This window comes from Helobdella robusta, assembly GCF_000326865.2.
Source record: "Helobdella robusta unplaced genomic scaffold HELROscaffold_30, whole genome shotgun sequence".
Classification (NCBI taxonomy): Eukaryota; Metazoa; Annelida; class Clitellata; order Rhynchobdellida; family Glossiphoniidae; genus Helobdella; species Helobdella robusta.
In genome coordinates, this window is record NW_008704502.1 from 1,245,907 (window position 1) to 1,263,605 (window position 17,699).

At 34.6% G+C, this 17,699-nt stretch overlaps 2 protein-coding genes across 2 annotated transcripts; both read right to left on the bottom strand.

The window, feature by feature from the left end:
* Window positions 1-709: 709 nt before the first annotated feature.
* On the bottom strand, window positions 710-7,127 carry HELRODRAFT_192212 (hypothetical protein; the record flags this gene model as incomplete). The annotated part of the gene is made up of 14 exons (XM_009022032.1): window positions 710-1,659; window positions 1,747-1,825; window positions 1,971-2,126; window positions 2,509-2,662; window positions 2,998-3,113; window positions 3,392-3,671; window positions 3,930-3,972; window positions 4,146-4,326; window positions 4,608-4,976; window positions 5,407-5,503; window positions 6,068-6,229; window positions 6,383-6,500; window positions 6,799-6,853; window positions 6,963-7,127. The coding sequence occupies 14 exons, from the start codon at window positions 7,125-7,127 to the stop codon at window positions 1,589-1,591; spliced, it is 2,046 nt and encodes a 681-aa protein (XP_009020280.1). The 3' UTR covers window positions 710-1,588.
* Window positions 7,128-13,264: 6,137 nt separating this feature from the next.
* HELRODRAFT_112621 (hypothetical protein) lies at window positions 13,265-16,691 on the bottom strand (the record flags this gene model as incomplete). The annotated part of the gene is made up of 10 exons (XM_009022033.1): window positions 16,673-16,691; window positions 16,343-16,412; window positions 15,711-15,798; window positions 15,410-15,538; window positions 15,063-15,331; window positions 14,739-14,795; window positions 14,537-14,611; window positions 14,178-14,234; window positions 13,939-14,005; window positions 13,265-13,670 (listed from the first exon to the last, which is right to left on the bottom strand). Exons 2-10 carry the CDS (start codon window positions 16,377-16,379, stop codon window positions 13,265-13,267), a joined length of 1,185 nt encoding a protein of 394 aa, XP_009020281.1. The 5' UTR covers window positions 16,380-16,412; window positions 16,673-16,691.
* Window positions 16,692-17,699: the final 1,008 nt, after the last annotated feature.

Below are 17,699 nucleotides of genomic sequence, written 5' to 3' on the forward strand. Positions count from 1 at the left end.
AGATGGCATGCATCTCACTTTTCAACTGTCCTTAAAAAATTAAATTTAAAGGTTGCTGGGGATTTATTTATATATATATATTTATATATATATATATATCTTTGTTTTCTGATGATTAAATAATTTTATTTAGCTTCTGTTTTTAGTTCTTTGGCATTAGGATATATATGGCATCTGGCTATCAAAATTGTGGGATGGTGACTCTTTTCTGAAAATTTTAAAATGTTTTTTCTTCATTAATTAATTGATATATATTATAACATAACCTTAATGGCTTAGTCAGTAATTATAATATAATAGGATCAGCAGAAACATAAAAAGTTGTCCTTCCATATTTTCTACTATGTGTACTTTAAAAAATAGAATAGAGTATTAATAATTATACAATGTAGTATCATTTATAGGTTTTGAAGACTAACATTGCACAGTATGGTTTTGTATTTTCTTGAAGGATGAATTTGAATTAAAATTTAATTAAAATTAAATTAGTACACCTCTAGGCTAGCTATGTGTTGTATGTAATAAATTGTTGTATAAGTATGATTGCAGAGGATGGGCGTAATAGTTGGCTTATCTTACTTGTTAAAATTGTTGATAGATTTTATAAAAACTAATTTTAAATTTATTTTTACCTAGTTTTAAAGTTTGGTTCTGCTTTGTTTTGTTTCACCAAGAGAGCCAGAGACAGACAGAGTAACATCAAAATCAATCAATCAAAAACTAACAATTACCTAACAATTTAAAATAAAATTAAATAAACTTAATTCTCGATTTTAATTTTTAAAAGAACGAAACTTCAAATAAAATAATAATCAAAAAATAAGTTCTTATAAAAGTTAACTTAAGTTGTAATACACGTTAAGTAAGATGTTTAAAAAATAACTTAGGTTATTAAAAATAAAAAATGAATCATGGAATCCGGTATAAATCCAGTTTAAATTGAAAAATAGCAAACATTTAAAACAATTTAAACTCAAAAATTAATGCATATATAATTATAATTGTACCACTACTCTAGAATTACAGGAATTTTATGAAAATAATCTAAAAACGTGTACTTTGAACGGTTTGAATTAAAACTACTCAGGCTGCTGTCGTGTTGAACAGAACACACGATGGTGTAAAAATTAATATTTAAATCAACTATGAAATCAGGAACGTGAATTATAATGTCAGGCCATATGGAAATACTACCACATAATTAATTACTATAAAGTAACATTTGCAAGGATAATTTCAATGGTCGTGGTGGTATTAGCAGCATCGAAAGCAACTCTACAATAACTATATATAAATCAATATAACCGTATATAACACTACATAATAATAATATATATATCATCTAAACCAGAACGACGCAGGACGAATGCCGGCAACACCGATTAAATGAAATGGATACAACTGATAGTCTAATTTGGCGCAAAAAAATTAATGGCAAAGAAGAGGGGTCTCTGGATGCCAAACGAAGATTGATTGAAACATTATCACTTCATTGCAAGCCATTTAAAATTAGAAAATCCAAAAAATTGTTAGATCATAACTTCATCATTACGTTACGTTATCATCGTCATCATCATTTTCATCACCATCATGTCCAGACATCTTCAATAATTCTTTTATCTGCCTTCATTTTCTCGTAATAATCTTTATACGTCGACTCTGAATAACAATAACAATAATAATAATAGCAGCAATAATGGTAATAATAATAAAAATAATAATAACGATCAATGCAATGCGAATCACCTTCAAAAGACTTCAGAAGGTCTTTGAAAGTTTCGTGAAGACTTTTACTTAGCTTCTGACCATGTCCGCATATATATACCTGCCATAAAATTACGCAAAATGATTTATTTATTTAATCAATACTATGGTAATAAATAAGAATAATAAATATCCTGATAGTTAATCAATCAATTATTCAATCAATTATTCAATTAATTGATCAATTATTTGACCAACCAACCAACCAGCGCATTTTTCTCCACAATAACTCTAGCTAACTCTTGCCTATACTGGATGATACCATCTTGAACGTATCGAGGGGCGTTCAAGTCGGACTGACGTGAAAAACAAACATGCAGACGTGTTAGGACTCCATCTTTGTAATGTTGTTCCAACTCTTGTCTACATGTTTGATACGCGATGACAAATGAATTGAAAATATACAGCTACTATGTCCACAGACATGCAAACATTTAGCAGGCACATGTATGCAACAAATAAACAAGAACTAGTTGATGAATCTTGCATTGTTATTCCAATGAACAAAAGATAGATAGTCAAATGCACACAAGTACGCATGTTTGACTGTGACCGTGTTCGAATGCACACAATGCAAGACTTCAATACCACATACGATTGTGACAACGTAGTGAATGAATTCTGATGAATGAACAAAAAAAAAAAAAAGAAATGTAACTGACGTCATCATCAACAACAACAAAACAACAAAATCAACAACAGCAGCGAAAACAACATCAGCAACAACAACATCAATCGCACCAACTTAAAAATATAATCATCCTGACATCTGCAGCCAAAAAATAACCAGGATTCTCCCGACGACAATGAAGATGAAGAAAATGATGATGATGATGATGACGACGATGGCTTATCTTTTTCAGACAATTTTGAAGTCATTTCTTTAATCAATCTTGACCTTAAAACATTTGAAAAAAAATTTTTTAAACAATGAAACCACGGCCACTAACACTACTACGACAACTACTACCGCTATTGCTACTACTAATACTACTACTACTACTACTACTACTACTACTACTACTACTACTACTACTACTACTACTACTACTACTGCTACTATTATTACTATTACTACTACTACTACTATTACTACTACTACTATTACTATAACAATAATTTTCAAAATGAAACAACAGAGATTATGAATAGCAATTAAATTATCGTCCCTACCTACCCACCTACCTACCTACTTACCTACCTACTCACCTACCTACCTATCTATCCACCTACCTATATTCGAGAAACCCTATAAAGGGGGACACCCCGGTTCCAGGGCCAACCATGATGATGGGCCGATCAAGTGGGGGCGGTCGGAAATTTGTGGGCCTCCTCAGGTACATGGCGACCTGATAACAAAAGGTTAAAAAGTCAAAGGTCAAGGGCCATATCAACGACAAACACATGCAGCGTTATACGAATATGTGTAAAAACATAAACATCATACACATTGCGCATTATTGTTATTATAAATGTTATTATTATTTTGTAGTTGCAGCAAGAGTAGTAGCAGCATTAGCCGCAGAGAAGTAGTAGTAAAAGTCGTTATATTAGTAGTAGTAGTAGTAACATTCTTAATGCTATAATATAAATTCGATCAAACCAATACAGTTATGAAATGACAAACCTTAAAAAAATGATGTAACTGTTGTGAATGGTGATGCTGTTGTTGTTGTTCAGGTGATTGTTGTTGTTGTTGTTCAGGTGATTGTTGTTGCAGATATTTGAAGTTGATTGCAATGTTATAAAGCCATCCAGTGCACAAGCCGTATCTGGTTACTAATTGTTGTTGTTGATGTTTTGATTGCTGTTGTTGATGTTGTTGTTGATGAAAATCAATGGATTCAAATTGTGCAACGGATAACAGGATGGAGATGATAGAGTGAGAGGAGGAATTTTTGGAAACACTGGATGAATGAAATAATAATAATAATTATTATTATTATTATTATATTGCTGAAATTTAATTGGTTACTATTTTTACGAATGATAAAATTAATGCACGCTGCCAATTATTTCATTACCATAATTGATTGGCTATCATGCCAGCACAACTTCATCATCATCATCGTCTACATCATCATCGTCTTCACCATCATCATCGTCTTCACCATCATCGTCGTCTTCACCATCACCATCATCATCGTCGTTGTCATCATCATCACCTGCAAATAGAATAAGGCCTAGGTAACAGCTTTGGAAGGTTTTCTGTTAATGATAAGAAATGGTAATAATAATAATAATAATATAAATAATAATAACAATAACACTTTAATCATCACCATCATAACCACAACTATTATTATTATTATTATTATTATTATTATTATTATTATTATTATTGCAATCCAATCCCGTCATGTCCCAATCCGTCGACTAACCGTAAATCAATCCCAGCGAAGGTTTACAAGAAGGAAAGCAAATCAGCACATCCCTAATCCCTAATCTGGACCCCAGGCAAAGCTGGTTGTACATTTCGGAACCTTGCCGACTGCTAAGTATTTTAAGGCACCTTTGTTCTATTGGATCTGTAGTCATTTGAGCTAAAGCAAGTAAGAATGCCTGTTTTGGTAACGCGAGTTTGTATGTGTTTGTTTGTGTGTTTGTATGTAAACATGAGTTTGTATAAGTTTGTAACTTTCGTTGTATGAGTCTTCGTACGTATGTATGTATGTAAGTATATTTTTTGTTTGGTTGTATACACGTTAACGCGTGTACATTCGTTTGTCTGCATTTTTGTACATGTGTGGTTGGAACATTGGCCAAACAGCAACTACAACAACGACAACAAAACATCAGCAACAACAACAACAACAACAAGAAACAACAACAACATCAGCAACCTTTTTCAGAACGGCCCTGACATCAACAATCCACATAAAAAGATCAAAGACATTAACACCACCATCAGGCAAAGTGATTTTTTTCTTGCTGGCCACCACCTCATCAGTAATGACAAACTTTGCAGTTGGATGTTGTTGTAGTTGTTGATGCTGTTGTTGAGGCAAGTTGACTCCCAACAACTCCAACAACTCACTAACTTCACGTACGTCGTTAGGACATAAAATGCCAACGGTATCTCCAGGCTGGATGATGTTGTAGATGTCATGACCATTGATGTCATTGTTGTTGCTGATGCTAGTGTTGTTGATGTTATCATTGCTGATATTGTTGTTGGTATCGTCGTTGTCTACGACATCTCTGAAACAGCCCTAACAAAATAGCGCATATCTTAATAAACATCACACGCCATTAAAACTGACATCACATCACATGCTATTAATACCGCTATGCATGATGCTGGATTCGTGCCAGCCACTTTAAAATGCAACAACTTGGCTACTTCTATTTGAGATGTTCAATCGAAATAGAAACCAATGCAGTTTTTTGGGCTCATCTAATGGCGAAAAGAACATATCAGCACCACATTCCAAGAAATTGAACTATAGCCAAAGCATAATGGTAATAATTCGGTCAATTCGAGGTACTATATATCAAAAAGCGTCGGGATTTCCATACATTTTCATGCTTAGGAGATAACTAGTGCCTAAAAAGTAAAAGTACATAAGCCCATAGATACAAACACCTGCATAAAAACACATACACAGGCACACAAACAAACAAACAAACAAACATACTTACAGAAACATCAAAATCCATTTTGACAATTTGCTTAACATTCTGCATATTCTGGGTGCACAATTTAACATTGTTTATTTCTGCCAAGCTCAAACTGGTCCTAGCATTTGGCAGAAGATGGTAGTATGTTGTTGTTGATGTTGATGTTGTTGCTGTAGATGGAATGATATAATTATAAAATGGAGGATAAGATGATTGTGACTTTGTTTCTGGCTGTATTAAAGTTGATAACGTTGTTGGTGTTGTTGATGATGATGGTGGTATTGATGACAATGATAATGATGATGTCGATGATGATGATGATGATGATGTTGATGAAGATGATTGTTGCAAAATAATTTCAAGAAAACGAGATGGGAGTGTTGGCAGTTGGAGTTCTACACCTGGGAGTAGTGGTACATGTATACTACCAATGGTGTAAAAATCTTTGTTGACGTCATTCTCTATCGATGATGATGACGACGACGATGATGTAGTAGTTGTTGTTGTTGTTGATGATGATGTTTGTGATGTTGTTGTTGGTGATGATGTTATCGATGATGTCGCTTGTGATGGCGTTTTTGTCGTTGTAGTAGTAACAGTCGTTGAAGTTGCGACTGTTGAAGTTGCAGTTATTATAGTTGATGTTGATGTATTCGTCGTTGACAGCATTTTTGACACTGACGCCACACATTTCTCGACAACCATATCAGTAGATATATCGTTATTACTGAAGCCATAAACGTTACTGCTACTACTACTGCTACTATTACTACTACTACCACCAAATAATTCCACCACTTTATCGACCACAGCTTTCAACCAATCAACCGTGACCGTTTCTAATCTGTTTTTTTTTGTGATTATTAACAAATTAACCTTTGGTCAGTCAGTAGGCAGGTCAGTCAGTCAATGAAAACAATTATTCATTCATTCATTCAATCAATCAATCAATCATTCAATCAATCATTCATTCAATCAATCAATTGAACAAACGCACCCGACGGCATCATCAGCCCACGTGGAAGGACAGAACGAACTGGCATTCATTTCTTTCAATCTTTTATCCAATGTTTTGCCGAAATTACAAAAATTACTGTAGTTTGTATCTCCAAGTCCTGATAATGACGACGACAATGATACCAATCAATCAACTAACCAATCAATCATCTGACTAAACTAAACTAACCAACAAGCTAACCAATTACCAATCTACTAAAAAAAAACCAATCTAATGAGCTAATCCTTCAATATTTCAACTAAACCAACTGACCAACCAACAAACCAGCTTTTTATTTAACCAACCAACCAACAAACCAGCCAACCAACCTAGCAAGGCATAAGACAGATGTTCCAACGAATTTTTATTTTTCTTCAGGGCTCTCCAAAATTTGATGGCAGTTTCTGGCGGCTCACCGTCTCCAGTGGTCGAAACAATAAAAATGATGTAGCTCTCACTTTCTAGACTGTGCTGATTTTTGATGTTATTATAACTTTTTTAATTATAATAACAAAAATTTTAATAATAATAAAATAATCATTTAACCATGACCATCATCATTATCATCACAACTACTAACATTTTTAAAGAATTCACTGATACACATTGGTTCGGCTAGCATTTGAACCACTCCCTTGCTAAACAGCATCTCAGTGAGATCCTCTGCTATTGCCTTTGATTGGCCGGTCTGTGTGGCATACACAACTAACAACTGGCTTTTATTACCTTCTATAAAAGCTACCATTATTATTTAATTTAAAATAAATGCCAATAGAAGATAAATAAATTAATATTTAATATTAAATAAATTATTAATTAGATGTGTCAAACAAAATTGATGCTGTAGTATTGTAGTTTATTAATTAATTTTAATTTTTAATTGTTAATGAACTTTCTGGTTACAAACATTAATTTCCAATAGGTATAATATTTGTAATATAAGTAGTTTTTTTTCATAAATAAATATAATATTATTTTATTATTTATTAGGATTATTTATTGGTTTTTAAATTTAAAATTCAATTAATAAAAAAAATTTATAATAAAATAATTTCATTTGGAATTTGTAATCATTTCATAAATTGAATAATTTATCAATAAATAAATAAGTTAAGAAATAATCAATTATATATATATATATATCAATTATATTATATATTAATATTTCTCATCAAATGATCAAACAGCCAGAGCAGACTTAGTTGTATTAGTAACAAGACATCAGGCACATGTATCGCCTTCGCTTATATACACAATGCTAAAAGTGAGAGATAGTAACGAAATAGAGATGAGTGTTTGTGTGTGTTTTTTTGTTTGTCTGTCTCTGTATACATTGTTTGTGTGTGTGTCTTAGTATACATTGTTTCTGTGTGTCTTAGTACACATTGTGTGCGTGTTTTTGTATCCATAATTTGTGTGTTTGTGTGTCTTAGTATACATTGTTTGTGTGTTTATTTGTTCGAGTGTGTTTCTCTGTATGTCTGACTCTTTATACATTGTTTATTTGAGTGTGTTTCATGTAAATACACACGAATCAACGCGTCACACACATTTTGCATGATGCTGACGGGAATCCCATGCTTTTGAATCCGATCACTGTAACACCACCACCACCACAACTAATTAGTAGTCGGTGGTAGTAGCTATTTAGTAGTTGGTGGCAGTAGCTATTTGGTAGTTAGTGGCTGTTTATAAGAAGGACAGGGTGAAAGCGGGGTTGCGTGATACTGAGGCGAGTGACAGATGTGGATGGCGTCGAGGGGTATTTCGGTTTCATCGTAGGTAGCCAAACGGCAACCCCCGATCTCGGGGAAAATGTCGTCTAAACGTGTGTTGTTGTTGTTGTTTATAACGTAAACCGAATTCAATAAATACTCATTTTATCTCTTTCCTTTCATCAGTATTTAAAACGTAAAATAAAAAATAAAATTTAAAAAAATTCCATGGAGCTTAAAATCAAAGAAATATATAATTTGATTTCATTGTAAGATAGGAAAATTGGATAAAAAATTAAATTACTCAAAATTTATATTTTAAAAACTTAAATAAGCATCTGTGTGTATGTATGTACGTACGTATGTATGCAATGTATGTATATAATGTATGTATGTATGTTCGTATGTGTGTATGTATGTATGTTTGTATGTGTGTAAGAGCGCGCGTGTTTATGTATGTATAATGTATGTATACAAAAAAGTCATTAAAAGATTAAAAATAAACGCTATATAAATAATAGTTATCAAACGTAAATGAATGTCTATTTACAGTCTTCGGTAACACGGATCGCGGTGACATCACCAACCACCCTCATTGTCGTCGTCATCATCAACATATGTAGCTGTAATCAATACATATATCACCATCAACATTACTATATATCATGATACATCTTATCGCGAGCACTCCTTATGATTAAAATTATATCATTCATCATCATTGATATTATATCCACGGATATATATAATATATCATATATATATATATAATATATTATGTCCATGATTATATCATTAAATGGACATATATTATTATATTATGATCGATTTTAAATAAAAGAATATAAATAAATAAAGATATAAACATTTATATAGTTAAACAATTAAACAAAATAATAATAATAACAATTATTAAAAAAATGACAATCATATTAATAATGATATCATCATTTAATTATCAGTATTTAGATATATATCAGGATTGTGAAGGATACGAACGTTACAGGCAATGCATGTACATACGTATTCTAAGAAATGAATGAATGAACGAACGAATGAATGAAAGAATGAATGAACGAATGAATGAATGAACAAATGAATGCACCAATATTGAATAAATGAAAAAAAAACAAATAACTATGATTAAGGGAAAGGATAAGAAAGTTCAAATAAATGAGAGTGATCTTGACCTGACCTCTGCGACATTGACTAACTGACCCATATAAAATTCACGCTCCATCAACTAGTGACCTATTTATTTACACATACATACACAAACATGCATAGAACATACCACCAAAGGTCGAACATGATGAAACATTCACGCTGGGAAGCCCTTGTAATTTTTAAATAATTTTAAATTGTAATCCGACAATAATTATAATTATAATAATATTAATTTCGCAATATTATAATAATAATAATAGTAATAAAGATATTTTAAAACAATCAAAAGATTATAAATAAAAAACACGAAAAAAAAAGATCAGCGAATTAGCGAGGCGAGCAAAATGCGAATAACGTCTTGGAAAATTAAATAACTAAACTTTAAGATTGAGAGCAGATGCACTGCACACACAAACATATTCATTTCATTAACACACAAACACACACACACGCACGCACACACACATACACGCACACACATATATCATATATGTGTATCTTTTTACAAAAAACGACAATATATATATGTATGTATGTATGTACAAAAACGAATAGGAACACTAAACATAGTATAATATACAATTTATCTGACATACATCTTCTTGAATACAATCAATCAACTCATCAATCAATCAACCAACCAACCAATCATTCAATCGATCAATCAACTCATCAATCAATCGATCGATCAATCAATCAACTCTTTGTCAAATAATTTTATTTCGTCGTAATAAAAAATAAATATTCTTTTGAATAAAATAATCCATCAAAGCATATTTACATATTAAACGTATACTATATATATATATATATATATATATATATATATATATTATATATATATATATAGATAATAAATCTGTATTACTATAGTGTGACGTGTTAATGACGCAACATATTAACATATATTTATATTTATATATATATGTGTGTGCGTGTGTGTGCGTGCGTGTGTGTGATGTATATATACTTATACATAGAAATGCAGATGAGATACAACACACCAAGGCACATAAATAAACTTAGGGTAATGAAAAAAATAAATGAAAGAATGATGGGCGAAACGAGTAAAATCTGAGAATGAATGAATGAAAAAATGAATGAATGACCGATCTTACGTCTCTTCTTATTGGATGAATGAAGAAGCGGATATAAGTGTGTGAATAAAAAAAAAACCGATAGAAATTAAACTCGCAAAGAAGAATGTATGTACTACTAGCAAACATATTAATGAACAACTGCAAATAAAGAAAAAAAGATATAGATAGATAGATAGATAGTTAGATAGATAGATAGACAGACAGATAGATAGATAGAAAGAGATAAAAAATAAATAACATTCCCTCCTCTTAGCATTTCATTCATCAACTCAAATTTGCCATCCAACGAGCCAACAATTTTTCTCCTTTACAAAATAAAAACATTACGAATACAAAACCCAACACATACAAACGCGCACACACACACACACACACATATGTACACAAAAGTTAATAACGAAATAAGCGTACAAACGTAAACTAGCACGTATGAATGTATGAATGAATGACTATGATAGTCTGACTTTTATTTAATGTACACATTATTATGAACTCTCTCTCTCTCTCTCTCTCTCTCTCTCTCTCCTCTCTCTCTCTACACACACACACACACACATACAACACACACACACACACATATAAAAAAAAATATTCAGCGTATACATTTTAATTTTGAGGAGCAAATGAAATTTCGTTTCGTTTGGTATGCATCTGTGAAAACCTTTTTTAAAAAACGAGGTCCTATAATTGTAATTGATTAATTGTAGAAAATTTATGACTATGATAGTTATAATAACAATAAACATAATAAAAATAAAATGGATGGATGGATGGATGGATGGATAGATGGGTAGAAAAGACTAGAAGGAAGTCAGTATTGCTATTGATTGTAAACTGTTGCGTATTATTATTATTATTAACATGATGATGATGATGAATTTTTTTCATTTTTGCAGAACGTCGCCATGTTCTTCACTCACTCACTCACTCACTCACTCACTCACTCACTCACTCACTCACTCACTCACTCATTCACTCAATTTTGAGTGAGTGAATGAGTGTAACGTAAAAAAAAAGAACGAACAAATGAATGAATGAATGAATGAGTCAAAAAAAATTTGTATTTCAATGAATGAACGAACGAACGAACGAACGAATAAATGAATGAATGAATGGACGTATGGATGGTTTAAATTTTGAAAGAAATACAAAATAAAAAACCGAATGGTAATAAAGTTGAAAGAAAATACACATACATTATTTAGACAATATTGATTAATGAATGAGCGAATGAATGAATGACAATTGAATGAATGAATGATGGAGCGGGCAAAACCAACATTAGAATGAATGAATGAATGAATGATTAATGAAAAAATAAATAAATAACGAACGAAATTAAGTAACAAACTTAAATTTATTCACTTATTTATTGTATTACACACACACACACACACACACACACACACACACACACACACACACACACACACACACACACACACACACACACACACATAGAAACCGCATAAACATAGAAACACAAGTTGGCAGGCAACACCACCATCACCATCATCATCATCATTGTTGTCGTCGTCAATTTCTCCAAATTCTACATCATCATCTTCTTCTTCACCAGCATCCTCATCCTCACAGGTCACCCATGATCTGTAGAGCATCGTCTGCAACTGAGGATTAAAAAAAGTGAATGAATGAATCAATGAATGAATCAATCAATCTATAAAAGAATGAATGAAGGAATGAGTAAACGAACGGACGTTAAATGAATGGATAAACGGTGAATAAACTTAGGAACTGATTGGACAATGAAAACGAAAGAATTGTTAATAGTAAGTAATTGGTCACTGAAGAAGACTTCTCAATATTCTGATAAATTAATATATCGATTCGTTAATGAGGGTAGAAGAAATTGAAATAACCTCAACAACCCCACCAGCTAACGAACGTAAGAAGCGTCTCTGTAGTTTCACAGATGGATCGTTTAATCCATTCACTAATCACTATTTAGTTAGCAGACAGAGGAAGAAAAATCTACTAACAAACTCCAGTTTCAGCGTTGATCCTAATGTAAGGTTTGGCCACACCCCCGTCAGTCGTGTCGCAATCGCCGGCAACACACGTTGGTAGGGGCGGCAGGCTCCTCTCTCCGAACGCCCCCCCGACACCCACGCTGCCCAACCCCGAATCGCACCCGGCCGTCTTTGTGGATGACGACGTCGTCTGCTTGCTACGATCCTTGCTGTTCTTTGATTGGCTGCTCACTGAACCTTCACTCTCTGTTGTGTGTGTGTGCGTGCGTGTGTGTGCGTGCACGTGTTGGCCACCCACTCCATTTATCAATCTATCAATCAATCAATCTTTAAATCAATCTTTCAATCAATCAATCAATGACAAAACAGCCAACCTGTTTCACTGCTGGTACTCTGCTCAATGTCAGCATTAAACTTGCTACCACTATTAACGACGGCTCCTGCCTGCTGACGGGCCACCATCGGTGACGTCATGTGAGAAGGGGTTACCTTTGCCCCCCCAGAGTGATGATGGTGGTGATGGGGCTTGTCTGGATTGTCCCACAGTTTTCGAATTTGCTTGTAGGTGTGTGTGACGATACAGGCGCACGTTCTGTCTCTTTTAACTGTCGGATATGTACATACTCTTTTACTCAATCATTCATTCATTCGGTCATTCATTCATTCATTCACTCACTCACTTATCCACGCACTCGCATCAACAACAACAACAACGAACCCGAACTGATGACACTTTCGGCCCCGTTGTAACCGGGCATGCTGATGTAGCTGGCCCCGTCATTGATGTAGTTGTATGGGGTGGGCATGGCCCCACCTCCACCAGCCATCATCATGTTCATCATCATTGCCGAGTTGTTTCCAGCTGCACCACCGCTCGCGATAATGTTGCTGTTATTGTTGTTGTTGCTGTTAGAATTCACTATGCTGTTCAGTGGCGTTGGATAGATGTTTGGCGTTAGGGGGTAGGTCGGTCTTGGAGGGAAGGACGGGGGAATGGACCAAGAGGGGGGCGGTGGAAGGGGGCCTATTGTGTCCCTGTGTTGTTGATGTTGCTGTTGTTGGATGCCGACCGATGATACCGAGTCGATATCGTCTGCTAGAGACATTGAGGCCAAGTCTGTGAGCGTATGTACATATGTATGCATGTATGCATGTGTGTTTGTACGTATGTATGTTTATGTCTGTTTGTACAAACCAGAAGCATAGCCAACCTTGAATAACATTAGAACCAAAAACGTAGTAGCACTGCTCAGAAAAGCTTATCTTGTTGACAGTATGTTGTATGAAACCATACTTCAATAAGTTGCAAGCGTACCTGTGTGTGTGTGTGTGTGTGTGTGTGACTGTATACATGTATGTATGCGTGAAAATGTATGTGCGTGCGTGTATGAGCTCACACTGGTGATTATTCAGTATTTTTTATATTAATCTTGTCTCAGCCAAATAAAAAACTTTTTGTGACATTCTGTATATTATACAAAATAAGAACATAAGAACTCTAACAACGTCAAAAGCAACTACAAATATCAGCAACAACTGCAACAACATCCAAATCTACATCAACAACAACAACAAAAACACACCTCCTGGCATCTCTTCTATCAACAAATCCTTCCACATGTGAATACAACCAGTCGACCAATTCTGAACCTGTCATGAAAAACATTGCTATCACATATATCATGATCCATAGCCATTCATCAATTCACCATCGCCGATCTTGAGATGAATGAATAAATAAATAAATGAAAGAAATAATAAAGCAATGGATAGATGAATGAAAGAATGATGGATCGGTCAATCAAACAATAATAAAACTGACCAATGAATGAATGGGGAATAGGAATCTTGAGCCACATTCTATCTCTTACATCCAACCCTGTTGCCAATCAATCAGTCAGTTAATCAATCAGTTAATCAATCAATTAATCAATCAGTTAATCATTCGGCCAATCAATCAATCATTAATATAGATTAACAGTTAATTGAATATGAAATGTCTTATTGGAAAAAGTTAGCCAACATGAATGATTGCACCATCAAAAAAAACCATTCCTTCAAACGACAAACTACTTCCACAAACCAATCCACACACGCCTACACGCGCGCACACACACACACACACACACAACACACACACTCAGATCTTATAAAATTAACCGCATACAATCACTTATTCACCTGAATCTGGCTGAGCCATGGCACGAACCACCAGTGACATATCGGCATTTTTTGTCAAATTTAGGTCGGCGTAACCTAGATACATAATAATTATGACATTAAAATATATCAAATTAAGATAATAAAAGAAAAAGAATCAAGAATCAGTAAAATAGCATAGATCAAAGGCCATAGAACAAATGACAAAGATAAATTAACAAACTTTTTGAGCTGTGGGATGAACTAGATGTGGCCGATGAGTGGGCAGCTCTTATCACAACTGATGATGACGTTGATGGAGGTGGTAATTAAGATGATAATATAATGGTGATGTTGATGATGAGGAAGTGATGATGCTGTTGTTACGATGACACTTATGATAATAATGATGACAGCACGCAATAGACATGATGCTAAGTTATGACACAGACATCCCCAATGATGGTAAAGATGATGATGTAATTAAGCATTGCTAAGCAATTTATAAGCAATGATGCTACTGATGATGAGAATTAAAATTGATAAACCGGAAAAACCCGGAACGTACAATCGTTAGGCGGAACTGAACTGACAACGGAGGACGTAGCAGATGTCATATTATCCCTCCCCAACATCACGGGCCCCATGGCAGCACCGCTAGGCCCCAGCGAGGGTTCGCCAACAGCGGGTCTGGGATCCCACATGCTTCCCATGCAGGCCTCCGAGTGCATGATCCAGGCAGAAGGATCAATGGGTCGGATGGGTTCTTGTCGAGGAATGGTGAAGTAGCCTCGAGGTGACGGGTCCCAACATTTTGCGACCACTAAAGTTATGGGGCTGCATTTGTGTATTGTGTGTGAGAATTTGTGGGCGTGTGTGTGTGTGTGTGTGAGCCGCCGTGAGAAAGAAACAAACCCTGGCCTCTGTACTGCCTCTCTGAGGGTTCGAACGGCGTCGTCGTTGCTCATGTTCTCAAAACTGATCCCGTTGACCTCCAGGATCATGTCCCCCGGCTCTATCCGACCGTCTTGGGCCACCGCTCCCCTGGTGGTTTTGATGATGATGGTGATGGTTAAGATGGTGATGATTACGAAGATAAATGAGGTGATGACGGTGATATTAAGACAATGATGATCACTGAAATGATGATTAACATTCAAAAATGCAATCAATAGCATTAAGTTTATCAATCAACCAGCCAACCAAACCGGCTAACCCCTTCATGATGGAGCCCACATAAATCCCGCCATCACCACCCCTAGTACTCTGACCGACGATGCTGATGCCAAGGAAACTGGCTGTCTCTGAGTAAAATAACGGTAAAAGACAACAATATAATTTTTCTGGACAGCCAGATAGTGTAATGGTTAAGGCGCCTGGTCTGATCATGCTGTTGCAGTGATTGAATTCAAATGTATAGAGATCTTCACATATCACACCACATGCAATGTATGTGATGATATGTGTATGTGTGCACATTCAAATGAACTGTGTATTAATAACAATAATAACAATCAAACAATAATAAAGGCAAAAATCATTACTATTATTACTACTACCACTACTACTACTACTACTCCAGAATTTATGAAAGAACACAGAAAGGAGCAATAAATTTCATGGGAATGGACTAAAGAAAAACAAAAGCACAACACACAGGAAACTTTCAACAGTAACAACCATAACAATAATATTATTGTTACTATACTACTACAACCACTTCCAACACCGCTACTACTACTACTACTACTACCACCTCTACCACTACACTACTACTACTACCACTACTACTACTACTACTACCACTACTCCTAATAATAATAATAATAATAACAAACATGAACTTACCCATATTAAGTGTGATGGTGACAATATTTAAGGACATAGTAGAATCTGTGATGCTACTGAATGAAGAAGCCTGCATGAACGAATGAATGAATGAATGAATGAATGAATGGGTAAATGAATCATGAATCAATGTTGATCAATGAAAAAAATTACATGAAACATTCATCTCCATCATAATTGAATGTTTCCATCCATCCATCAATCAATCAATCAATCAAAGAAACAATCAAATTTCCACTCATCCAATAATTCACTCATTCATTCTTGTCCATTCATCTAATTAATTCATTAATTCATCCAATAATTCACTCATCCATCCATCCAATCTACCTGACTGAGGACAGGCAACTTGTGTTTCCTCTTCTTTTTCTTCTGACCATGGACACGGGACGAATGATTGGTGGTGTGGGTACTCGTCGAGTACCTAGTTGAAACAACATCAACAACTTCAGCAACAAACACACCACAACGCCACATTATTAAAATATCACTGCCAGTAACAACCACAACAACAACAACATCAAAATTTACCGACTCAGCAATAAATAGCAATAACAACAATAATTACTCAACAGCAATAAATAGCAACAAGCCTCGTATTAGTGTCATCGTCTGAATCGACGAAACTCGTAGCGTCAAGATCACTGCTAAAAATAGAACAGGTGCCAGCTGTAGGCTGATGTTGTTGCTGTGCCAATGGACGAATATTAATGTTGCTGTTGTTGTTGCTGTTAGCGTTGTTAATCAGTAAGGATTGTAGCTTGTTGATGTTGGCGTTTGTGAGGTTCGGAGAGTTTCGACTGATGGCAGCATTCGAAGAGGATGGGGAGGAGTTTTTTGTGGAAGATGATTGTTTTGATTCTTGTTTCAGTTTGTTTCTGTGGAATATTAGTGTGTGTGTGTTTGTATGTGTGTTTGTGTGTGCGTGTAGCAATATTTATATGCATGTACACGTTCATCGTGATGACAATTAAACAAAATTGTCCAGCAAAACCACAACAACCATAATAATAAATATTAACACAAACACACACCCACACACAAGAATTAACAACAGCCCAAACAACAACAGAGTGACTGACAACTTACAAACTATCCTGCGAGTTCTTCTTAGTATTGTTGTGGCCAATCGAGCAGATCGTCCCTTCAGCACATTGGGACTGTGTGTCTGAGGTACTACACTCTGATGTTACCAACTGAATTATTCAAATTTGTCATTAAATGTTAATAATTCCTTCATTAAATATATAATTTACTAATGTATAGATATGTAGATGTGCACGTTCATGCACGTGGCAATGAATTACCACTACTTGAAGCCAAGGAAAACTTATGCATGTATATACATATACAATAT